General features: G+C 56.0%; 1 protein-coding gene across 1 annotated transcript; it reads right to left on the reverse strand.

Moving 5' to 3' along the window:
- Nucleotides 1-456: 456 nt before the first annotated feature.
- FAM3B (FAM3 metabolism regulating signaling molecule B) lies at nt 457-25,590 on the reverse strand. The gene is made up of 8 exons (XM_004594173.4): nt 25,438-25,590; nt 19,648-19,791; nt 11,810-11,933; nt 8,376-8,434; nt 7,118-7,168; nt 5,810-5,897; nt 4,550-4,682; nt 457-706 (listed from the first exon to the last, which is right to left on the reverse strand). Exons 1-8 carry the CDS (start codon nt 25,454-25,456, stop codon nt 617-619), a joined length of 708 nt encoding a protein of 235 aa, XP_004594230.2. The 5' UTR covers nt 25,457-25,590; the 3' UTR covers nt 457-616.

Below are 25,590 nucleotides of genomic sequence, written 5' to 3' on the forward strand. Positions count from 1 at the left end.
ACAGCCATGCAGCTGCTGAGTGTGTCGTGGGGAGCAGCTGCCCCCAAGCAGAGACGGGTTTCCATTGGACACAGGGGACTGTGGACTGTGTCTGGGTGTCAGTGACAGCCATGCAGCTGCTGAGTGTGTCGTGGGGAGCAGCTGCCCCCAAGCAGAGACGGGTTCCCATTCCATGCAATTCTTCATGCAAACACACGTCCAGTCCCGTTTCCAGCTGTGCAGGTGTGGCGCTGCCCCAGCCTGGCAGCCCTGGCGTGCTCTCCGGTGCAGGTCTGAGGCTTGCAGCGTTTGTGCCTGCCCTCACACAGGGCTGGGCACGGTCACCCAGCACCCCTCCACAGTCAGCAGGTGCCGTCCTGCTGGGACAGAAGGCGGCCCAGGGCCCACTGCTGTGGGGAGTCAACCATTGGACGATCTGTCTCTCTCTGTCTCCGATAAATAAATAAAACTTAAAAGTAACGTGTGCCAAGACTGTACAGAACCAACAAATATTCCTTGGTTTACAACAAACCTGACATACACATTAAATATTGATCACTGGACTTGGAGGGAGGTAAGAGTCTCGGAGCACTCCAGGGGCGTCCGTCTACACGAGCGCGGCTCGCACAAGACCTGCTCAGTTTGGCTCCCTGGGGATGCAGCCTTCGATCTGGATCTCTGCTGGCCAGCCCGAGTATCTGTTCTTTGTGTTATCAGAGTGGTTGATCTGTGGGCACAAAGAGAGCCACGTTATTCCAGCAGCTCACCCAGCAGCACCTGCTGCATGCCAAGTCCCGACAGCATCATGTCCTGCACCGAGTTTGACCCCAACTGCAGGTGGCTGTCAGCTCTCCTCTGGAGCAGGTGTCCATGTGGTTTTGGAATGTTCTGCAGTGGTGACCATCTGTGAGCTGAGTCAGACCCCAGAGTGGCCTTGTTGAAGCCAGGAACCAGGAACTTCTTCTGAGTCTCTCATGTGGGTGCAGGAGCCCTAGCACTGGGCCATCCTCTGCTGCTTTCCCAGGTGCGTTAGCAGGAAGCTGGATTGCTAGTGGAGCAGCTGGGACTTGAACCAGCACCCATATGAGGGGGGGCTGATGATAGCTTTAACAGCCACACCATGGTGTCAGTCACAGCACTGTGCTTTGATCAGTGTCATTCCTCAGCAAGTTTTGAAGCTTGGGGCCTGGGAGCTCAGGTAACTTGGTTTTTCCTTTTCCAGATTGTCTGTGTGGGTCCCCGGGTTCTCGTATGAATCTTGGGAAGAAGGTGTCACTCGTGGAGAGGAGATGTGCTCACTCCGCAGGCCCGTCTGGCCAGGACTGACGCGTGACGACCTGGGTGCTTCCGGCCCGGGACTGTGCAGCCTCTGTTTTCTGCAGGCACTTCCGTCTACCTCTTCCCATGGCATTTCCCCAAGCCCAGGGTTTTCCTCCTGCATCTCCTGGGAGTTTATTCTGAAGTGTTTCTGTTCTTTCTTCACACTGTTGCAAACGGCGTTGGTTTCTAGATTTCAGTTTTAGGTTGTCCATTGCAAGTAAATAAAAATATTGATTTTTAGTCATGCTGCTCATCTCCTACAGCCTTGGGATGCTGCACCCACATGGGAGACCTGGAAGAGGCTCCTGGCTCCTGGCTTCAGATTAGCTCAGCTCTGGCTGTTGTGATCATTTAGGGAAGTGGATGGAAGATCTTCTCTCTCTCTCTGTCTCTCTGTATCTGCCTTTCAGATAATAATAAAATTTTTTAAAGATGTTTTGTTAAAATATTAGGCTACCTGGGCATGTGGCTTGCTCTAAAGTCTTGGGGGAAAAAAGGATGTGTGGGTTTCAAAAAAAAAAAAAAAAAAGCTTTGCTTCCCAACCAACTTGTCTTTAATCTCATTCTCCACTAAGGCTCTTAGCTACGCATTCATGGTGATGCTGCTTGCAGGCAGGCTGACACTGAAGTTAACAAGGATTCCGGCCTCCTGGCCTTGTCTTTCACACCAGAGGGGTGGGACAGACAGGGACAAGGTGAGCCACCACACCTAGGGTGAGGACTCGTGCCTGACACGCCTTGGCTCCCACTCAGAACTGGCAGGGCTGTGGAGGGAGAGGCTGGGGCGGGGTCTCTGTGCATCAGAATCCGCCTGGCCACGCCCCATGAGCTGCCCATGGGCCTGCATGCACCTGGACATTGGGGTTTGGTCAGGAGGGCCAGCTGGACAATAGGGGCACACGCTGAGGCTGGACAGAGGGGACTCCGTGCTTGATGGGAGGAGTAGGGAAGCCTGTCGGTGGTGCCCGAGCTGGCAGGCACGGCTGAACCCCGGTTGCCAGGCGCCCGAGCTGGGTGTGGGCTGAACCTTGGTTGCCAGGTGCCCGAGCTGGGTGACAGGGCTGAACCCTGGTTGCCAGGAGCATCGGCATGCTAGGCACTGTGTTCGTCTTTTCCTCATTACAGTGATAATTCTGAAGCCCAGAGAGGCTCAGCAACTCCCCCAGGCCACACAGCCAAGCAATCACTGAAGGGCTCTATGAGATGTCCGGCCATCTTGGTCCTGATCACCCAGGGACACTGAGTGGCTCCCCAGAGCCAGGCTGTGGCAAGCCAAGGGCAACTGGCAAGCAGTCTGTCCATAGCACAGTGGCTGGGACCTGGGCAGTTACCTGGCAGGGAGGCTGGGCCTAGAGAGGCTAAAGACCCCATGTCCCAGAGCGTGCCTGGCTCACCTGGGCCCTTGCAGTGCAGAGTGGCAGGGTCCAGAGAGGCACCAGGCAGGGCCTTGCTCCCACAGGTCTTGGCCATGCACAAAGGAGCTGGACATAACGCTTACCACCCAGTGGTCTGGGCCAAGGCCCTGGGACTCTCCCTGCTCTGTTACAGCCTTGAGGCCCAGCAACACAGCAGAGAACACATATGTTTTTAAATGCACTTGAAGCTAGTCAGGGGTCTCCGTGCCCCAAGAGCATCAGCACGGAGGGTCTTGTCCCGGGATCCCAGGCCACTGGGCACAGGGGCCTGGGCGTGTGACCCACTCTGGAGTCTGCCCTTCCCAGCTCCTTCCTGGGGGTGATGTGGGTGGGATGAGGCCTGGCTGCCTCTGTACCCGTCCTTCCCAGCCTGGCAGCTATAGCCAGGAGGGACCGGGGCCTCATCGGCAGGTGGTCAGAAGAGAGCTGGCCCGCACACTCTTTTCTCTGTGGCTCGTAGGACTGGGGCTGTCAAACTCACACAAATCCCAAAGTCATGATGACTGAGACCCCGAAAATGGAACTTAACCCCAAGATGGGGCTCAGGTGGGGGTCCTCAGACTACCAGGGTGCTGCCCCTCAGTAGCAGAACTCTGAGGGGGTGGTTACACCAGCCTGCGATGGGACTCAGCTGCTGCCTCTGGTTCCCAGCTTGCCATGTGCTTCTTCCACTGCTGTGGCTGTCCACACCAGTCACCTAGGCGGCTGCTGGAGCGTGGGCTTCGGTCTCCAAAATGCGGGCTAAACACGCTCCTCCATCCATCTGCTGGGCATCTAGTTGCCCCTGGGAGTGTCCAGCCAGGCAGCAAGGCACAAGCAAGGGGCAGGGGCAGCACAGCCTGCCCTTTCCTCCTCCAAGCCCTTCGGATCCAGCATCCTGCAGTCCAGCGGTGAGAGCGGCTGGTGCGGGAGCCCAGGACACTGCTTGGCCAGCCCTCCACTGCTGCCACGGGTGACACAGCAACCCCTCAGATAGAACTTCACCCTTGCTGGTCGCTGTGCTTACATGGATAAAGACCGACCCAGCACCATGGTAACCATGATGACAAGGCAGATGCCCGGAGAGCCGGCCTGCCCTGTTCTAAGGGCTCTGCACACTTGTGTTGGCCTCCCACCCAAGGAAGGAGAGGGAGAGGTTGGGAGCTGGCCACACAGCTGCATGTGGTGGAGAGGCGACCCCAGTGGCCCCAAGAGGTTTGGGAACCTTGAAGCTTCAGTCAAGGCCCAGCTCCAAACCTTCTAAGAAAGGGCAGTGAGCCTCTTATACCGTGCACAGGCAGCTAAAACCATAGTTGTGGCTTCTCCAATCATCTCCCCAAGTCACAGTCCTGGCTGCTCCACCCCTGCAGCCACAGCCCTGACTGCTCCACTCCTCCATCCCCCACCCCTGCAGCCACAGCCCTGACTGCTCCACTCCTCCACCCCCACCCCTGCAGCCACAGCCCTGACTGCTCCACCCCTCCACCCCCCACCCCTGCAGCCACAGCCCTGACTGCTCCACCCCTCCACCCCCCACCCCTGCAGCCACAGCCCTGACTGCTCCACCCCTCCACCCCCCACCCCTGCAGCCACAGCCCTGACTGCTCCACCCCTCCACCCCCCACCCCTGCAGCCACAGCCCTGACTGCTCCACCCCTCCACCCCCCACCCCTGCAGCCACAGCCCTGACTGCTCCACCCCTCCATCCCCCACCCCTGCAGCCACAGCCCTGACTGCTCCACTCCTCCACCCCCACCCCTGCAGCCACAGCCCTGACTGCTCCACCCCCCCATCCCCCACCCCTGCAGCTACAGCCCTGGCTGCTCCACCCTTGCCCTGGGGGAAGCAAGACTCACCTTTTCCTGCTGCAGGTCTGCAGGGAGTTGGAAACCTTTGGCAGCAAGGAACACCCAGCTGGACCGGAACCGTATGTTCCGGATTTCTTTGCTCCCAAGTGCTTCTATGGCGTCCTTGGCGTCTGCCTTCAGCCTGAGGGTAACAGGGAAAGTGTGTGGCTGCCTGTCACTGGGACCTGGACTGTGTGTGGGCACTCTGCCCCAGGTGTGCCTGAGACTGCTAAAGCAACACATCCCTTCCCATGGTGGCCTTGATGCCCAGGGCTGGTTGAGCAAGCCAAGATCCCAGTGACCACACCTTCCCATGGTGGCCTTGATGCCCAGGGCTGGTTGAGCAAGCCAAGGTCCCAGTGACCACACCTTTTTGACCATGGGTCCTGCAGCACAGAGCTGTTACTCTCACTTCTGCAAAGCCCTGGTGTCTGGGGTGCCATTGCCTCCTTTCACTCCACCCACTCAATCACCAGCCTCTGCCATCCTGTTAGCTGCCTGCGGCATCAGGTGCACAGAACAGGGCTGCAGGCAGCTATGGTCTGAACAGGCAGCATTTAAAATGAGAGCAAATCAAACCATGTTACTGTGGGATAGCTACAATTTAGAATAAGCCAAAGAAGGAGGGCAGAAAGGAAAAGAAAAAGAACCTGGCAACATGGTCCTTAAAAGAATTAAATAAGAGTTCTCCAAGGATTCTCAGGCTCTTGGGATGTTCCATGGGAAAAAGAATCTGTGAGCCTGTGCATTTGAGTGATGCCATGGTCAGTGGCTCATTGCCTGGGAGTTCACAGCACAAGTGAGCACTGTGGAGGGTACAGGTGTGCATGGAGGGTACAGGTGCACTGTGGAGGGTACAGGTGTACTGTGGAGGGCACAGGTGTGTCATGGAGGGTATAAGTGCACCGCGGAAGGCACAGGTATACTGTAGGGGGTATTAGGTGCACTGTGGAGGTACAGGTGTACCGTGGAGGGTACAGGTATACTGTAGCAGGTGTTAGGTGCACTGTGGAGGGTACAGGTGTACTGTAGAGGGCACAGGTGTACAGTGGAGAAATCACCTAACTTCCCTGTCCTAGTTCTGATTACTCTCTTGGCTTCCCTGACTGGAATGTTAGCTTATTCCAGTACATGCAGTTGTGGCCTGCTGGCGCTGCCGCCTTCGAGTGCTTCCCAGGAAGGGACCTCACTTGGCACTTCTGCCCACTTCCTCCTGATCCCTAATTTCCCCCGCTCTCACCCCGGGAGGTGGGTCGCCTTGCCACTCACCTGCTGCTTCCGTCGTCGTGGGTCACCATGAGGAGCAGGGACTTGGCAGGGGCACTCTGGATAAACTTCGTCATGGGTCCTGAGTTATCTGGGGGTGGTGCAAGGCAGTGCCTGGCTCAGTCCTGGGCACTCAGGCTCCCGCCTGTGGCTGCTGGCCTTTGTGGTGCGTTCAGCTTCCTACCTGCCCCTACTCCTGTGGCCTCCTCCCTGTAGCCAGGAGAAGGGTCCCAGAACTCAGGTTTCACAGGAGCCACCTGAGGTTGCAGCTCACCATGGCACCCAGAGGACCATGCCCAGGACAGCCATGGTGCTCAGGGGATGATGGGAGGAGTCTCGCTCATGGGGCAGAGGAGGTGAGCGATGGTCAGTCTGTCAACAAAAGGTTCTAGTCACAGTCACTTCTGCCATCACCTGCAAAGAGCTGGACCCCTACGGCAGCTTCCTAGGACACAGCAGCCTGGCGAGCTCACGGCTGCCTGCAGGCCACGTCAGGCCTGGCACAGCTGTGCTCCAGGACAAGACTAAAGACTCCGCTCAAAGCCGCCATCCACCATTCGGCTTGGTCTTTACTGCTGAGCTTGGGGTGGCTGCAGAGGACACAGGCGCAGGCCCATCAGGGGTGCAGGCACAGGCACAGGCCCTTCAGGGCAGTGTGGGGCGCAGGCCTGTCAGGGGTGCAGGCACAGGCACAGGCCCTTCAGGGCAGTGTGGGGCGCAGGCCTGTCAGGGGCATATGGGAGTTTCCCTTGGCTCTACCCATCCTCTCAGAGCACCTGCTGTCAGCCCTGCTCAGTGAGGGCAGGAAACACTAGAGGGGTGGACGGGAGATGGGGCTGGGGCTCAGAGGGACCTTGAGGGTTGAGAAAGGGCCTGTGGGGGCAGAGAACGGGCCCTGGGGGGACTCAGAGAGGGATCCTAGGTAACCAGAAGGATCCATAGAGTCTGAGGGGGCCAGGGAGGTCAGCGACAACCCTGGAGGACCACAGGCCTTGAGGGTTTCACGAGTTCTCTTGCTGGTCCTGGTCAGACAGTCAGCTCTCACATCTGGGGACCTCAGGCAGTTCCTGCTCGTTGGATCCGTCAGCTTAAAGGACACAACCTCTCTCCCCAGGAAGGAAATCCCAAGGAAAGGTTGAATGAGGACAGATGCAGAGAAGGCTTTGGCCATGGACCTCAGTGTGTCAGTGCAAGGCCGGGAGCTGCTGTGTGTGTGAGGCAGCAGTGCGCTCCAGGCTCCCCGCCTGCACGCCTGCTGTCTTGGTTTGATGTTTACAACCCACATTGGAGTCAGCAAGGAAAGTTGCTTACCACCTGCGTACATATCGAAATACTGTGCTGCCTTCATTTTCCCAGTCACATCTGAAAATCGAGGAAGCAAGGGTGTTAAAGGAAGTTCACAGATCAAGTTTGTGCCCCCATATCCCTACTCCCTGTAAGAAACACGCAGGACATCACAGCCTCTCCACACCAAAACGTGTGCCATCACAGCCGCCTACCCCTTCCCTGACCAGCACACATGACGTCATAGCCGCCTGCCCCTCCCCTGACCAGGACACGTGACGTCATAGCCGCCTGCCCCTTCCCTAACCAGGGCACATGATGTCATAGCCGCCTGCCCCTAGTCACCATCAGGACACTGTGACATCACAGCCACCTGCCCCTTCTCTCCACTAAAACCGTGTGCTGTGACGGCCACCTGCTGCTCCACACTGGACCGGCCTCAGTCCCCTCTTCCTTTGCCCTTTAGATAGTACTTCGCATTCTCAGGTTGGTAACCCCTGTCCCTTGCTGTCAGCTCATTCCAAGCCCGCGAGGTGTGAGTCAGGGGCCCCAGGGGTGACTGGGCCTCACTCCTCCAGGGCTCTAGCAGCCTCTTTGTCACCAAGGGGTGGTACTGGCTGGTAGTGTCACTGTCTGCTCAGACTCTGGCCTCTGAGAGCAACCTGAAGTCCCTAACCTTAACCCTAATGGATGGTCTGAAATCCTGGCCACACCTCCAGGTGGGCGGCACAAGCATTGCCCAGCTATTTCCTAACTGGTTAATAGACCACCATGGGGAACCTTTTACCTGTAGGTTTCCGCCCAACAAGGAGGGTCAGGGAACGGTTAAAACCCCAAGACCCTTCCTCAAACCTGTGCTGTCTCTCCCCGCCCCCTTTCGAGAGCCCCCCACCTCTAGGCCCTCTCCTGGGGGGGTGCTTCCCTCTTCTTTCCCCGCTCACCCGTTCTTTTCACAAATAAACTTCTCTGTCTGCAACTGATTCCTGGCCTTGTATTTTTATATTAAACTGAGGAAAGAATGCGCCGAGCTTTTCTGGTAACAAGATTCAGCCCAGCCCCCGCAGCCATGTCCCTAGGCCTGCTGCCTTGGCTCTAACTCTGTCCGTCCCTTGCTTTCCATTCCAGCCTCTTTCTGGTTTCCGCCCCATCTGCGGGTGCACAAATTACATAAAAGTGCAGCCAGAAAGGTTGACACCCAGACATTGGAAGTGCATTACAAGGCAAACCTCAGGCGGACCCCATGCAAAAGGCCTGCCAGCCCCACAGGAGACCTGTTTTCACTCACAGTCCACGACGGCAATGTTGATTCCTCTGCCCACGTTTCCAGTCTTCTCTCCTATGAGCCTGGGAGAAAACCTGGGTGTCAGTCAAGGGGCGAGGAGCAGCGGTCCAATCAGGGGCCTCTCGGCGGCCTCTCTGCCCCGCCCACCCGATGCACCTGCTGCGCATGGGGGTGGGGGGCATCACCACGTCCACCTGCCCAGGGCGTCCACCCTCCTCCCAGGGACACAGACCCGGTCCCAGCCAGCAGGACGCCAGGCACGGCCTGGGAGAAGCACGCTGGAATCTCTCAGAACAGCATGAGGGGTGAGCTCTGGGCGTTGCTTTTCTGTAGTGAGGACTGAGTTAGCCAGTGACCCTGAGAACCTAAACTCTCCAGCCCCTTCCCCGGGAGCGCCACACCCCAAGACCCTGGCACCCAGCCAGAGCCATTCAGTGCAACTTATCTCTGTAAGAAAGCACCTTAGCTCATTCACTGTTTACTTTCACTTTTACCACAGGTTTGTTTATTAGAAGAGTCACCGCAAAGAGAAACAGACAGAAATCTCCCATCTTGTGGTACATTTCCCCAGGGGCTGCACTGGAAGCCAGGGTCCAGAGCTGCTTCGTCTGAGCTTTGTCAGAGCTTGGGCCATCTTCCATCATCTTCCCAGGGACATCAGCAGGGTTGGAAGTGGAACCCACAAGAGATGCTGGCGCCGCAGACAGCTGCTCTACCCTCTACACCACGGCGCCAGCCCACTGACTGTTCTCAAACTGGATGACTGCTCCTGAGAGTTAGGCCCTAAAACCAGAGAGATGGGGTGACTGTGGCAGCCATGTGAATTCTCGCCGATGACCATGTGAAGTGTGCGTATGTGCAGGTGTGTGCACAAGTGTTTATCTGCACATGCACGCACACGGGTGTGTGACTTGCTCAAGTTCTGATCAAGCCAGGGTCATGACGAGGATGTGGGCCATCCTTCCTCCTGTGTGCCTTGGAAAGGAGCGCAGCCCCTGAATAGCCTGTCTCGACACATTTATTGAAACTTGCCAACGCATGTGTCCGCTGGGTCCTTTCGCCAGCTCCCCACCTCCATTGGTTATTACTTGCACACTCAGCAGCAATGCACTACTGAATGATCTTTAAAAATTGTGATTCTTGGGCCTAGCTCAATGGTTCAGTGGCTAATCCTTCCCCTGCAAGCGCCAGAATCCCGTATGGGCACCAGTTTGTGTCCCGGCTACTCCACTTCCCATCCAGCTCCCTGCTTGTGGCCTGGGAAAGCAGTGGAGGACGGCCCAAAGCCTTGGGACCCTGCTCCTACTTGGGAGACCTGGAAGCTCCCAGCTCCTGGCTTTGGATCGGCTCAGCTCTGAGTGCTGTGGCCATTTTGGGAGTAAAGCAGCAGATGGAAGATCTTTCTCTGTCCATCATTTGTAAATCTGACTTCCCAAATAAATAAATAAATCCTTTATAAAAACAACCTGTGGTTCTTTTAATTATTAAAAATAATCCATCTTGGGTGTCTGCTCAGAGGGCTGCAAGCAAAGTCAATTGTAATGATTATCCCTCCTATGATTGGGTCGTGTGTTTGATAAACAGTAGGATACATGCCGGCTTGGGCTTAATTCTGATTTTTAAAATGTTGTTTCTTTGCATTTTATTTTCAAACATGTAATGCAATGCCCTGGTTCAGAAATTCACAGTATGTATGCAAAGGGCACTCAGCCAGCGCCCCCCTGCACGCCCACCTCAGCCAGCGCCCTCTTGTGCTCCCACCTCAGCCAGCGCCCCCCTGCGCGCCCACCTCAGCCAGCGCCCCCCTGCGCGCCCACCTCAGCCAGCGCCCCCCTGCGCGCCCACCTCAGCCAGCGCCCCCCTGCGCGCCCACCTCAGCCAGCGCCCCCCTGCGCGCCCACCTCAGCCAGCGCCCTCTTGTGCGCCCACCTCAGCCAGCGCCCCCCTGCGTGTCCACCTCAGCCAGCGCCCCCCTGCGCGCCCACCTCAGCCAGCGCCCCTTGTGCGCCCACCTCAGCCAGCGCCCTCTTGTGCGCCCACCTCAGCCAGCGCCCTCTTGTGCATCCACCTCAGCCAGCGCCCTCTTGTGCGCCCACCTCAGCCAGCGCCCCTTGTGTGCCCGCCTCAGCCAGTGTCTCCCTGTGCATCCACCATTCCGCCCCACCTCCTGTTCCTGTCTCCATTACAATTGGTTCTTTTAGTGTTTGTTTTTATGTCAACACGCATGGGATATTTAAATCCATCTATATCCATGTTGTGCTTTCTGTACACCTGTATAATCATGTGTATGTGTGCATGTGTACATATGGAAACCCCACACATACACACGAGCGCACACATGTGTCCCCTCTAACACAGGAGCCACCTACTCTACACAGTAACACGTCTGGCTTCCTTCACGTCACAAGCTGGAGCCTGCTTCTCTCTGGGCGTGAGTACGTAGCAGTTCTGTACTGATGACACTACTAATGTGTGAATGGGATGAAAATATGGCATTGAGAACAGGGCAAGGGACCTCAGCGGGGATTGTGATCTGGAAATACTGACCTAAAATCGTGATTTACAGAAGACAGTAACCCTTGGCTCTATGCCTTGGAAGTGCCCCGAGGTAGGAGCCTCCCTGGGGCCAAGAGCCCCTGCGGCTTCAGACCCTGGTGTCTGCACACCCAGTGCCTCACAACTTGACTCCAAGGGTGTTCACCACTTTGAGGGGCTGCTGCTGGGGCTGAGCGTTAAGGCAGCACTTGCAATTCTGGCTTCCTGGGAAAGTGGCAACAGATGGCCCACGTGGGAGACCTACACGGAGCTCCAGGCTCCTGGCTTCAGCCTGGTCCAGCCCTGGCCTTTGTGGCTATTTGGGGAGTGAACCAGTGGATGGAAGGTCTTTCTCTCTCTTCCTTCCTCTCACTCTGTCACTCTGCCTTTCATAAATCTTTTTTTTTTTTTTAAGAAAAATATATCGAGTAGTTTTACATCTATGAAAGTAAGTTGACTTTACAGTTAAAACAAATTCTTCCACCAATATCTGCAGGTGCCTACGGCTTCCCGGGGGGTTGGGGGCTAGCACCGCCCGTTCAGAGCAGGAGCTGTGGTGTGTGTTGGGGGTGCAGTATCCATCAACACCCACCGCAGCTTCACCCCTGATGGAGAGACAGCAGAGGGAGGTGGGAGAGGAGCTTTAGCCCACCGAGCTGTGGGTTCTGCGACTTGCTGGGCCCCACGCTCAGTGTAAGTTGGAAACAGCTAGCCGAGGCTTGCTCTGGTTGAGACTGGGCCAAGTCCACAGGGGTCCCAGAGCCCCGACATCTTCCAGGGACCACAGCGCTGGTTCCGGTCGCAAGCGTAGGCTCTCAGCCCTTGGTCTGCGATCAGGACAGGGTGAGGGCAGTGCCGAGCCCACGGGATGCCTGCGCTTTCTCCCGAACCGCGGTACTTACAGCTCGTCCTCAAAGCAGATCTTGGCATAGTTATCTCTGCCGCCCCCGCTGAGCAGCCGGTAGGCATAGGTGTTGGGGGGACACGAGGTCCAGTGGTCACATTTCTGCCTTTTAGGGGCTGGGGCTGTAATGAAAAAGAAAGGACATGGTCATCACACACCCAGACCCTGGCAACAGCAGTTTTCCAGAATAGCCAAAGAAATCTTGAGTTTTAAAAAAAGCAGGGCCCAGTGCAGTGATCTAGTAGCTAAAGTCCTCGCCTTGCACGTGCCAGGATCCCAGGTGGGCATCAGTTTGTGTCCCAGCTGTTCCATTTCTCATCCAGTTTCCTGCTTGTGACCTGGGAAAGCAGCAGAGGACGGCCCAAAGCCTTGGAACCCTGCACTTGCATGGGAGACCCAGAAGAAGCTCCTGGCTCCTGGCTTCAGATTGGCGCAGCTCCAGCCATTGTGGCTTACTTGGGGAGTGAATCAGCAGTTGGAAGATCTTTCTGTCTCCCCTTCTCTCTGTAAATATGACTTCCCAATAGAAATACATAAATCTTATTTTTTTAAAAAAAGCAGGCGGCATTACCCTATTTGATTTTAAGCTTTTCACAAAGCTACAACATTGAAAACATACAAGTGCGCCCAGTGATGAAGCCACACGCTGCCATGCATCATCAGCTAAGTGCCAAGGTCACACAATGACCACAGGACAAGCTCTTCAGTAAACAGCATTGGGAAAACGTCTCATGCAGAAGCCTGAAATGCATCCTTACTTACACACACACACAAACTTCAAATCAAAAGGCTTATGAGCCAGAAAGCAGAAAACCAGAAATTGTGAAACTACTGAATACACAAACACAAACAGGTGGCAAGCTGCATCTTGCTGGTCTTGGCCGTGAGCCTTGGGAACATGGCTCCCAAAGCATCCATGCTCCACGTGATCAAGACCAGATGCGGAAAACTAGCAAGCTTATGCAAACAGGGAAGAGATGGGCTACAGCATGGGTAAAAGGATTTGCGAACCCGACACCTTAAGGGCCAACCCGTGAAGTATACCAGGAACTCACACAAGCCAAGAGCAGGAAGATGAAAAACCTGATTCAAACTGGCAAGGCCTGGACAAAGCAGGCGTCTTCCCAGAGACGACACACCCATGGCCGCAAAGTGCACACAGACATCACGGATCGTGGGGAAGTGCAGTGAAGGCCGCCGCAAGGCAGGGCCCACGCCTGTTAGGACGGTTTTAATCAAAGCCACGGACGCTAACAGGAGCTGGTGAGGGTGCCCTGGCAGAGGCACGCTGGCACACAGCTAACGGGAGCTGGTGAGGGTGCCCTGGCAGAGGCACGCTGGCATACAGCTCAAGTGCAAGCAGAGCCGTCGTTAGGGAACCTGGTGCGAGGTGCCTCGGGAAGTTAAAAACACAACTCTTCCAGGCATCCCACTCTTGCGCCCACCTCCAAAGGAGATGTGACTCTTCTGTTGAGGCATCACCTACAATGCCCAGGTTCCCAGCGTCATCCACAACCACCTGTCACCTGATAAACGAGCAAAGAACACCCAGCATGTGTGTGCACAGCAGAGCCCTACACATCTTTAAAAGGCAGACCATCCTGGGGCTGGCGCTGCGGCGTGGTGGGTAAAGCTCCTACTGGCAGCGTCAGCATCCCACACAGGTGCCAGTGTGTACACTGGGTACTCTAGCTCCGTGCTAACGCACCTGGGAAAACAGCAGAGGATGACCCAGGAGCCTGATCCCCTGCTACCCTCGTGGGAGACCTGGAGGAAGCAGCCCTGGCCACTGTGGCCCTCTGGCGAGCAAACCAGTGGATGAAGATTCTCCCTGTAACATGACTTTCCATCTCTCTGTCATTGTGCATTTAAGAAAAAAACTGTGATCTTGAAAAAGATGAAGATAAAAACAAATGAAGCTCCTGGAAGTTCCCCCGACCCCTCACCCCTGCCCACCAGCTCCTTCCCTGCTCACTTCCCCTGACCCCAACTACTCATCCCTGCCCACCAGCTCCTTCCCTGCTCACTTCCCACAACTACTCATCCCTGCCCACCAGCTCCTTTCCTGCTCACCTCCCAGGGCCCCTCACCCCTGTCCACCAGCTCCTTCCCTGCTCGCCTCCCAGGGCCCCTCAACCCTGCCCACCAGCTCCTTCTCTGCTCACCTCCCAGGGCCCTTCACCCCTGCTCACCAGCTCCTTCCCTGCTTGCCTCCCCTGACCCCTCACCCCTGCCCACCAGCTCCCTCCCTGCTCGCCTCCCTTGACCCCTCACCCCTGCCCACCAGCTCCCTCCCTGCTCGCCTCCCCTGACCCCTCACCCCTGCCCACCAGCTCCCTCCCTGCTCACCTCCCAGGGCCCCTCATCCCTGCCCACCAGCTCCTTCCCTGCTCGCCTCCCAGGGCCCCTCACCCCTGCCCATCAGCTCCTTTCCTGCTCGCCTCTCCAAGCCTCTGATACCAACAGGCTCTATGAGCCCGGGCAACACCCTAAGGAGCCTGACCTTGCCTCCTGCACTGGCTGCCGTAGGTGGTGCCCACAGATCAGGTGGGGGAGGAGACATGGGCTGGACCACTACCTGCTCTGTGTCCCCTCTCTTGCCTGCCCATGGCCATTGCAGGGGTCAGAACTGGGTGGCCAGGGCAGCAGGGCCAGCACAGTCCTGGACAAGAACCTAACTGTCCAGCATGGCCAGCCTGGAAGCCCAGACACTGGTGGCTGGGGTGGCCATCATATGGTCCCTAAGCCACCCCCTAGGGGATCAGCAGCATGTAGAGCAGTCACCAGGCCAGGGCCCTGCAGTTGAGGCAGACACCAATGTCTGGGAGCAGGGGTGGGTGGGGTGGGGCAAGACCACAGTGACTGGCCAGGAGTGAGGCGTCCTGTGTGTTTTCCCACCATGAGCCCCAGTGTACTACTTAGGGAGGGTGCAAACACGTGTGGCTCTGTGTGGGCGTGTGGAGCTCCACGTAGACACATGTGGCTCCATGTGGAAGTTCCAGGTAGACACGTGTAGTTCCGGTTGGATGTGAGCAGGTGCATTTGCTGTCCAGGAGGCACCTGCTGGCTCTTGCACGTCCTCCCTAACCCCTGGGGTGAATGGCTGTAGTGACTGCAGGTGGCACAGACAGACCTGGGATCAGGCAGGGAGTCTGAGCTTGTGCCTTCTGAGAGGGCAAAGGTCACCCAGCCTGGGAGTCAGGAACAGTGCCAGCATCCTTTGTGGTCCCGTGGGGAGCTGGCTTCTAGAGCCACCTAGGTCCTGGGCGCACAGTCCAAGGTGACTTCTCCAAGGACGCTGGAGGAAAGCCGCTGACTCCCCAGGCCAAGTCTCAGCTGGGAAGGTACCGAAGGGGTGATGCTGAGACGGGTTTTTCTGAACTTCATGGCCATTGGTATATATTTCGTGACCCTGAGCCTGCAGGGACAGCGGCACTGCCCTGAACATCTGCCTGCTGCTGTCTCACCGAGAGCCCAGCAGCAGGGGGCCCCAGAATCCACTCACCCTAGAAGCCGGTTGGGGGTCTGGGGAAGCTCCCCTAGCTCCCTGCTCAACACCCCTAGCTGAGGCTTGGCCTCCCCTCCCCTCCGGTCATTCACAGCCAGGGGCAGCCACAGCACAAGGCAGCTGCACCTGTGACTCCCTACCAGTCCAACAGAGCTCCTTTCCTGGAAGGCTGGGGGCTGCCAGCCAGTTTGCCACCTGTGAGTGTATATGTAGTTCTCACCTGGCTGGAGCAAGACCAGTATGAAGAATTGCAGAAGGCCAGTGAAGTCCCGGCCAGCATGTCTAGGCTTGGTGCAGAATGGTAAACAGAACAGATGGACCATAAACCCATGATGGACAAACAAAAACATTGCCAAGACTGCTCAGATGAAAGGCATTTAAGGGCCCGGTGGCGTGGCCTAGCGGCTAAAGTCCTCGTCTTGAATGCCCCGGGGATGAACGCCCAAAGTTAAGGGCACAGACCCTCCTGGGCCACTGCTCACTGTCCTGAGGGGAAGCTGATGGGCACATGTGGGTGTCATGGACCCCAGGCCTCGGCTCCTGCACCCCATCACAGCCCCCTTGCCAGGCCATCCCGGGAGGCCTGGCTGGTAGCGCTCCCTATTGGGACCACTGTGGTCCTTCACCTGGCTGCGGTCCTCTGAACCCACGCTGATGTCTGCGGTCCTGGACACTTCACTTCCGCCTCTTCCCCCACTATGCGGAGTTACTCCCATTTCAGCCTGCCATTTGATGGCTGATTTGTGGACACCAACTGCTCAGCCCGGGGCAGGCACTGCAGTGTCGTGGGCCTAAGCCTCTGTCTGAGACACTAGCATGCATACTCACTTCCAATCTAGCTTCTTGACTGTGGCCTGGGAAAGCAGCAGGAGCTGGCCCAAGTCCTTGGGCCTCCGTGCTGTGGAATCTGGTCACAAAATGGAGTCACTGGGTTCAGGCCTGCACGAGTTTGCTAACCTGTTCTTTATGCATCTGTCAGCTTCCTGCTCCTTGGGCCAGGTCACAAGGTACAACACGCCCTGCCAGCAACCCTGAGTTTCACAAATTAACACTGTAAGGTTTGTTTTGCCCATAGTTCCTCCCCACGGCAGCCTCCTGTGGCTGCCCAACTCCCCTGGTCCCCATGGCTGTAGAACCCATTCTTTCTTTTTTTTTTAATATTAATTACATTGCATTATGTGACACTGTTTCATAGGCCCTGGGATTCCCCCAACCCCTCCCCAAACCCTCCCTCCCCCCCACCTTGGTGCAGTATTACAGTTCAAATTCAGTTGAGATTCTTTCATTGCAAGCATAGGGTCCAGCATCTTATTGTCCAGATAAATTCAACAGTTTCTTGGGGAGACCATCTCTGGTCTGAAGGCAGAGCTGGCAGAGTATCATCCCGGTCAATTTAAATCCACAACATAATATCAACAACAATTTACAACATTATGGAATTAATTGACATGGTATTGAGTAACAAATATGTTTAAAAATGCAAGTTCTTAACCACATCCTGTGACTACTTCACTGACATTTCAATTTTGGTTTATACACAGAACCAGCTGCTATACACCTTAAAATGGCTATAGGGTGCTATTCAGCTGTCTCGTGACTATTTTAATTTTAGTATTTAGCAGTTTATAGTGTTGAAGCATAATTTTGCTGAACTTGGCAGATTTTAGGATAGTCTAAACTGGCTTATAACTCTAACAAGGCGTATGTCAACAGTTGAGGACAGAACAGTTTTAGGAGGGGTGCGCAGAGAAATCTTCAATACCTTAGTGAGGAGTAACTTATTTTCGTTCCTACCTAGTAAGGTATGTGTGAGTCCACGCTGACCATTTCCTGTCTGGTTCTGAACTTTCCCTGTTGTTCTCTATGTATTCTAGTGTGTGTGTGTGTGTGTGTGTGTGTGTGTGTGTGTGTGTTTTGGAAACCCACTCTTTCTGGCAAAGCCCTTCTAACCGTCAGGTCGGGGTCACTCTGGCGGCAAGGAGAGCCGACCCCAGCCGGCTGGTTCACCTGCCTCCTCAATAATCTTGGTTGCTTTGCAGAGTTGTTTGGGCTGCACTTCTTGGGGAGAGGCTTGGGTTGGCTGCAACAGCACCCAGGTGGGAGACTCAGAAGTTCCTGGTTGCTAGCTTTGAACTGCCCACCTCTGTCCACTGCTGCCTGTTGCGTGAAGGAACAGACTGAAGAGCGTGCTCTGTAACTTTGCCTTTCAAATAAAAATTAGGTCAATCCCATTCCCTTCCCTTTTTTTTAAGTGCTCATCCATGCTTCAGCCACTTAAGTCCCACAGGTTCTGTTTCTGGTCACCGGCACCGGGCACTCCCTGTCCACGGATCGGGCACTTGGGACATTTGAAACAAAGGCTTCCCAGCATCTGTGTCACCCCGCCCGAGCAAAGAGGAACCCAATTGCCAGAACCAGTGCTGAGAGCAGGGATGGCGGCTCACCCTTGAACTCAATCCAGAGTCAAGGACACCACAGGCTTGCCATCCACACGGGAGCTGGGAGCAGTGGACAGCAGGGCACCTGGGCAGTGGGTGAGGCCATCCCCCAGAGGTCCTCACTGGTCACGGCGGTGATGTAAGTGTGCTGTCCCCAGACTGGTCCTGGGAACTGTGTGTCCCTGCGCGCCTGGCCGTTCCCTCCAGCACTTACTACTTACCACCACGCCCAGCTCCAAGGCCCACAGAGTCCCCAAGAAGCCACATGTAGCCCCTCAGTGCAGCTTCTAGTTCTAGAAGGAGCCAGGGCCACCTGACACACCTCAGCCCCCACCTTTGTTACACTGCCATGAAAGTACCCCAGTGGGACTCCAACACGCAGGTGCCTGGCCCAGCCCAGTGGGAAGCTGGTCACCCCATGAATGAGCCCCCTACAAGGACTGGTTCCCGAGGGCCTGCCCCAGGACAGGCCACAGTGCGTAAAGAGACAGTACACTCCATGGGGTCTCCCCCTGGCCCTGGGCCATGAACGGGTGTGTAAGGGGCAGGTCCCAGGAAAGTCACTGCAAAATCCCACAGAAATAGGAACAAGGCAGCCTAGCCAGTTCCTAGAGAGTTCAGGAAGTTCTGTTTCCTCCTTTTTGTTTTGGCCACAAAGGATACTTTATCTGAAAGGCAGTGGCTTTAGAAACTTTTTTGAATTACTGTGCAGTTTTTAGAACTACCTGTTAACTTTTCTACTTCACCTCTCTATTCATAGCTGCCAGCCTGGCCATTTGCACGTGTTAAATAGACCTATGTTATCTACCCTGGAGTTATATAAACTCCAATACGGGAATAGCTTAATGGATTTTGAGGAGCCATTCGTTCTGTGATAACAACCTAGTCTTCCAGGAACCTGGACCATAAAACTGGGAGTAGAGTGACTCAGTGCTGCCGCATAGATCCAGGAGCCAGGGCAAGCACCCCAGGAACAGGGGCTTCGGTCTGGGGATCCCAGCCCTGCACCCCCACCTGTGCTTTCTACGAAACCAGCCCTGGCAGGTGCAGTGAGACCTCAGGTCCCACTCCACCCAAGCTTGCAGCCTGCCCCTCTGGGCCCTGCTGAGCTCTCAGGCCCTCCCTTGTGTTTCAAGGCCCCTGGGCACGGTCTGAGGATCTTCTCCTCTCATTGGATTTCAGGCGTGTGTGTGTGTGTACGCCCCGTCTCTCGCTCTGGGGCTGTGTCCTGCTCTAGGCCAGCACTGGAAGCCGGACAGCAGGGGACAGCAGGTTCCACCGTGCCCACGGCTCACCACCTCTAGGCTGGCAGCTGGGAGCACCTCTGCCCACCCACATTGTCCACTCTGAGGCTCTTCTCACAGACTCTCCTCTCTACCTCCCAAGACTTTAAAGGCGACTTTCAAAAAGTTGCTTGGGGGCCCGGCGGCGTGGCCTAGCGGCTAATGTCCTCGCCTTGAATGCCCCGGGATCCCATATGGGCGCCGGTTCTAATCCCGGCAGCTCCACTTCCCATCCAGCTCCCTGCTTGTGGCCTGGGAAAGCAGTCAAGGACGGCCCAATGCCTTGGGACCCTGCACCCGCGTGGGAGACCTGGAGGAGGTTCCTGGTTCCCAGCTCTGGATGGGCGCGCACCGGCCGTTGCGGCTCACTTGGGGAGTGAATCATCGGACGGAGGATATTCCTCTCTGTCTCTCCTCCTCTGTGTATATCTGACTTTGTAATAAAATAAATAAATCTTAAAAAAAAAAAAAAAGCTGCTTGGTCCTTGAGAGGCCCCTGGGATGACCTAGGGCTGTGTGTTGTGCCCACACGAGTATGTCCAGCTGCCCTCATCCAGGGCTGGGGGCTGTGGAGCCCAGGCTGGCTGTCCCAGGCCATGGCACTCACCTTTGAGGACCGGCTTCTCTCCGATGCTCCGGATGTTGTACACCGCACTGGACAGGGGCACTTCGGGGATGAGTTCCGCCAGCAGGTACCCCAAGTACCAGGCACACACGGAGGCGAAGACGAGGAGCAGCACCCTGAAAGCACCTGCAGGCAGACGGCAGAGGCACTTGCAGATGACCCGCCCAGCCTTCCCCTGCCTTCCCCCTGCCCCAAGGCGGCCTGTGTGGGGCGGACTGTGGTGGCCAGGTGGGGCGCACGGGGCAGCCGGCTGCTCTCCAGGGCAAGCTGTGTTGGCTGCTGGTGGCTTGGGTCTGGCAGATCCTCCAAAGGAGGAAGGGAAGGGATGGTAAGACCCCAGGGGGGCTGTGGGGACCCCCACATGGATGGCCGGTCAGCCGCAAACGCACGTGGCCTCCAGGCTGTGGCTGGAGGTACACTTGACACTTCACCATGTTGGTGGGGGGTTGGAGGAGCAGACACCTGGCTGTGGTGGGGGTGTCATGATGGCCTGGGGCTGCTGGACACCAGGGGCTGTCGGAACAGGTGAGAGCCTCCTCAACGCATGTCCAACCAGCGGGCAGTTCTGGCCCATGGCCTTGTGCCCATGCTCATTTCCAAACTGGACCCCAAGCCTCCCTCCCCAGCCTGGTGGAGTGCGTGGCTCCGCTGCCCGCTGTGCCTGCGTCTCAGCCCCTCCATGTTTCCAGCACCTGCAGCTCCTGCCCCCCGAGCAACATACACTGCCCCACTTCCCAGTGGGCGCAGGCTATCCCACCCCCACCCCTGCTCACTCTGCCTTCTGGATTTAAAACAACACGCCTCTTTCTGCTTTACCTGAGGGTTTTAGTTTTGTGTTCCCAAGCACACGTTTTAACATGACTTTTTTTTTCCTCTTCCGTTTCTTACAACCCTAAACTCGCTGGAACAATGTTCAGGGATGAGAGAGGGGAGACTTGGGGGGCAGGGAGCTGTGCTCTTTCTAGGACTGTGGGGCCAGCAAAGGCCGAGAGGATGGGAGGACAGCAGGCCACAGACCCACTCCTGCAGGCAGCTCTGCAGGCAGCCTGATCCTAGGGTAATCCTAGGGGGTTCTCGGGGACTGAGTGTAAGGAGTTATTCCAATACCTGTCGCCATTCCTGCTTCCTCACAGCTCAGGAAGTTCGCGCCGGCCTAGCTATCCACCAATCAGATGTAACCTGGCTTTCCACCTGAATCCCACCTCCCAATCTTCCAGCCCCCTCCCCAACTCCGCCCACTTGCCAATCATCCCTAGGCATTCACCTGCAGGCGCCAATCCCCTGGGGGCCTGCCCTCAATCCCTCCCAATCCCCACCCCCTATACCTGGCCAACAAAAAGGCTCCCCCAGGTGCGGCTCTCTCTCTTATCCCTCTCTCTCTCTCTTCTCTCTCTTGCTTTTCTTTGCTCTCCCATCTTCCTCCGGCCTCCCTTTCCCCCTCCCCTTCCCCTTCACCCTGTTACTGCCCCGTTGGAATAAAACCTCCAAAGATACCTCGTTGCGTCTGGTGTGTTTCAGCTCACGGTAAAGAACCAGGTTGTATGGGCCCGGCGGCGTGGCCTAGCGGCTAAAGTCCTCACCTTGAACGCCCCGGGATCCCATGTGGGCGCCGGTTCTAATCCCGGCAGCTCCACTTCCCATCCAGCTCCCTGCTTGTGGCCTGGGAAAGCAGTCGAGGACTGCCCAATGCACCCACGTGGGAGACCCGGAAGAGGTTCCTGGTTCCCGGCTTCAGATCGGCGCACACCGGCCCGTTGCGGCTCACTTGGGGAGTGAATCATCGGACGGAAGATCTTCCTCTCTGTCTCTCCTCCTCTGTGTATATCTGGCTTTGTAATAAAATGAATAAATCTTTAAAAAAAAAAAAAAAAGAACCAGGTTGTGGGAATTAGCTGCGCGTAATAATAATATCGTAATAACATCGTAATATCCTATGAACTAGAACTCTACCATCTTTTTAAATAACTAACACTGAGAGGCTTTTTCAAAGTCACCTTTTGTCCTCCTCCACCCAGCCCTGCTCCTGCACAGGTGCCCCCACATACCTGAGCCCTGCAATTGCCTGTCCTGCGGGCCAGGGGCCAGTGACAGCCTCAGCGGTGCGGAAGGATCTCACAGTACCGGGAAGTCTGCTGTGACAGCTCCCAGCCTCTTCTCAAAAGTAATAAACTCATATTGGTTAACATCCCCCACTGCACCTGTTGCTTGGTCTCCTGCCAGCAGGAGAGCAAAGGCCAGGTTGTGGCATGGAGAGCAGTCAACGAGCTGGCCCCTGCGCAGGCGTGTGTCAGCACATATGTGTGGTTGTACATGCATGTGCATGTGTGTCCTGCGCGGATCCCTCTCACACCCACAGGGTCTTGGCAAGCCCCTGTTCCTTCCCTGAGAAACAGGAAGAAAGCAAAGTTGAAGCCCATGGTATCAGCCAGGCTCCAGGGGGAGGATCCTTGGGGTCCCAAATGCCCGCAGCCCCATGCACCCGAACAGAACCCCGCTTCCTTCCCTCAGTGCCCACTGCCCTGCAGCACGGGCCACACCCACACCTCTGGAGTGGTGAGGCTGGCAGGGCAAGGGGAGGCAGGCCCTGGGCTCCACCATCATCACTGTCCTGGCCTCGGAGGATCTTGGGCAGAAGGGCTGGGAAGGGCCACCTCCGGGGAACAAGCAGGTCGGTTGCCTGGTGTCCACATGGAGGGTCCAGGCCCATGGGCAGGAGACACGCTGGGTGGTGTACCCCCAACCGAAAATCCACCCTCACCCCGAAAACACTTGACACGAGCCTGAGTGGCAAGGGCAAAGTCTGTTCCTAGACTGTGGACAAATCTTTCCCCCTGGAATGACAAGCTCCAAGTGTCCCTGCACGTCACACACCCAGATAAATACCCAGCTGGAGGAAAGGCCCCCCACGAGGCAGGGCTGAGCTGGACGGCACCAGTGTCACAGGCTGGCACTGCTCGGCCTTATCCCAGGGTCATCTGTACTGGAGCTCTTCAAGGCGACGCAGGAGCAGTGCGGAGCCAGCCTCACCCACCGGGTAGCCTGAAAGTCAGGGCACAACTTGGGGCTCACACTTCCCAGTGTCTAGGTGTGTCCTGGGAAGCAGCAAATGAGGATGGCCCAGGAGCGTGGGTCCCCGCACCTCCAGGGGAGACCTGGCTGGAGCTCGGATTCCTGACTGAGGCCTGGCCCAGCCCCAGCCGTAGTGGGCATTTGTGCAGCCAACCATGGGGTGGAAGATATCTCTCTCTCCCTCTCTACTCCCACCTCTCTCTCCCTACACCTTCTGTCCCTTTTAGCTAAATCAGATGAATGTGCCCTAAGGGAGCTGGTATAAGCCAGTCATACCCCACTTGACAATGAGTTCTGTTCTGAGAAATGCATCATTTGTCTCTTGGTTCTGTGGATATCAGAGGACTTTTTTTTTTAAAAACGCTGATTTATTTGGAAGACAGGGTCACACCGAGATAAGACATGAAGGAGATCTTGTACCCACTGATTCACTGTCTAGATGGCTACAACAGCCAAGTCAAACTAGGAGCCGGCAGCTTCAAGCAGGTCTCCCAGGTGGGTGCAGAAGCCCAAACATTGGGTCATCCTTCACTGCCTTCCCAGCCACATCAGCAGCGAGCTGGATCAGAAGTGAACCAGCAATATCTTGAGCTAGCACTCCACTATGGGATGCTGGCACTGTGGGTGGCAGCTTAACACACTGCACTGCAATGCCAGCCCCAAACAGCAGTTTTCCAAGAGGCCATCTACGGTGTCATCGAATGACCGTCCCCCACCCCGGGTGCTGTTTGACGGCAAGGAGCAGCCCCTCCCCTGCCTTTCCCCTTTGCAGACACAAGAGGGAAAAAAAGACAACGCCGCAAGCATTTGTCCCGGCCAGCTTCCTCCACCTCTGACCCTCCACCTCAAAATACAATTAAAAACTTAAAAACACAACTGATTATAACTGGATTATATTAAAAGTACTGTGAAGATGCCAAGCGGTGCAAAATTTGGTTATAAACATGACACTACTGATGGAACTCTTCGAAGGTTACGCAAGTGTAACACCTTGTATTGCGCGTTATCGGTCATAATCGCTATCTTAATGTGAAGCACCCAGAGGCCCAAAGGCACAAGGATCCATAAAACCTTTTATGTGCTTCCTAGAATACTGTGCTTCTTCATGATGCTAATCATTTTTATGAGTCCAGCCACGACTGTTCCAAATCCCTTGTCTGTTTGGAGTCTTTCTTGTGATGCACAATTTTGCATTCTCCTCTAAAAACACCTAAAAGACATCTGAGAAAAATACAGCAGACTCATGTTGCTAAGAGCTGGAAGGGATTCTAATCAATTGGTTGTAACTTTAAAAGCATCTAAAGACTTGAAGAAACCAATTGCCGAAACCGGCTTGCTGTCCTGTCCTGTCCTGGGATGCGTGCCGTGTTACGCGTGTGTACACGTGTGCCCAAGCTGATATGCCGTAACAGCCGTTTCCACTGGCTTGCGGATAACAGGACACTGCACACACACCAATCAAATCAAATCAAATCAAATCAAATCAAATCAAATCAAATCAAATCCCAGCCTGGATCTCAAGGCTTTTGCGTGAAAACACACTTGCTTCTTGATCCCACTTTCTGTGAAGTTCTGGAACACCTTTACATACATACATACATACATGCATACATTGCCACCATTTAGCCAGTAATCCACAGTTATTGAAAAGACTTCATGAATTATTTTTACAGGAAGCATAAAAATCTTCCACACACACACAACAAAATCAGACTGTAAACTATGGCTTTTCCACATTTGGGAATGGAGCAGGTGGGGTTAAGACACCCTGGCATGTGGCCATGTCACCACGAGGTCGGTGTGGGCAGGACGCGGCCAGCACCCAGTCTCACACCCTCACTGCAGGGTACCTAAAGACCCAGGGGAAAGGGCTGAGATCTTCCAAGGAAGCCAACAGAACCTTCCATCTGCACATGCACGAGTTTGCATAAGACCCACCGTCCTGCCCAGGAGGGAACAGCCAGAAAAGGTACTTGTGACAGAAACTAGAGCGGGCCATGAGCCCGGGACCCAGGACCTTGGGGACTGAGGGCTGCAGACGGCAGGTAAAGGGCAGGGAGGAGGAGCTGGGAGGCTCCGGATACAAGGACAGAGAGCCAGGAAAGCTGCCTGGCTGAGCGGGTCCCACTGGGTGCTTATACACCCATAAAACCACCCAGGCACAAATGGAAACCAAAAACCTCCCAGGAAGAAAAGCCCAGTGGATGCGCTGACCACTGGTCATCTTTACAACATCAGGGAGTTGGGGCATCAACGGGGAGAAAGAGAAATGTGGGGCCACCATCAGCTGCCACTGTCCCCTGGGGTTCTGAGGGGGCTGTCCCACTGGCTGCTATCCTGCGGGGGGGCTTTCTGAGCGGCAGTAGGCAGAGGGCTCACAGTGTCCATGCTGATCCTGAGCTGGGGAGCACCAGGTCCTGGCAGGCACAGGCTCCCCAGCCCCGGGGAAGGAGGAGGCAGGTAGAGGCACGTCCAGGGGGCCCTCCTCCTGCTGTGAGCCTGAGGACAGTGTCACAGCCACTGTGGCCCCGTGCACCAAGCCGAGATGCGGGAGCAGACAGATGGAGCCCCCCAGGGAAACCCAGCCTGCTTGCGCACTCCTGATCCCAGCCCTGCTGACAGCCCCACCCCAGGCTCTGCGTGGGAGGCCCCACAGGGGTGAGGGCAGAGTCCCCCAGCCCACTCCCACACTCACTCACTCACCAGCAGCCACAGGTCGCATCTTTCAGCTGCTACTCCCAGCCTGCCTGGCCTCCAGTGAGTGCCTCTCAGAGAGCCGGCAGCAGAGGCACTGAGACTGGGGCCAGGGCCAGGACACGCCCTGGGGCAGGGCCAGCAGCCAGGCTGGATGAGGAC

This window comes from Ochotona princeps, chromosome 3 (assembly GCF_030435755.1).
Source record: "Ochotona princeps isolate mOchPri1 chromosome 3, mOchPri1.hap1, whole genome shotgun sequence".
In the NCBI taxonomy this organism is placed as follows: domain Eukaryota; kingdom Metazoa; phylum Chordata; class Mammalia; order Lagomorpha; family Ochotonidae; genus Ochotona; species Ochotona princeps.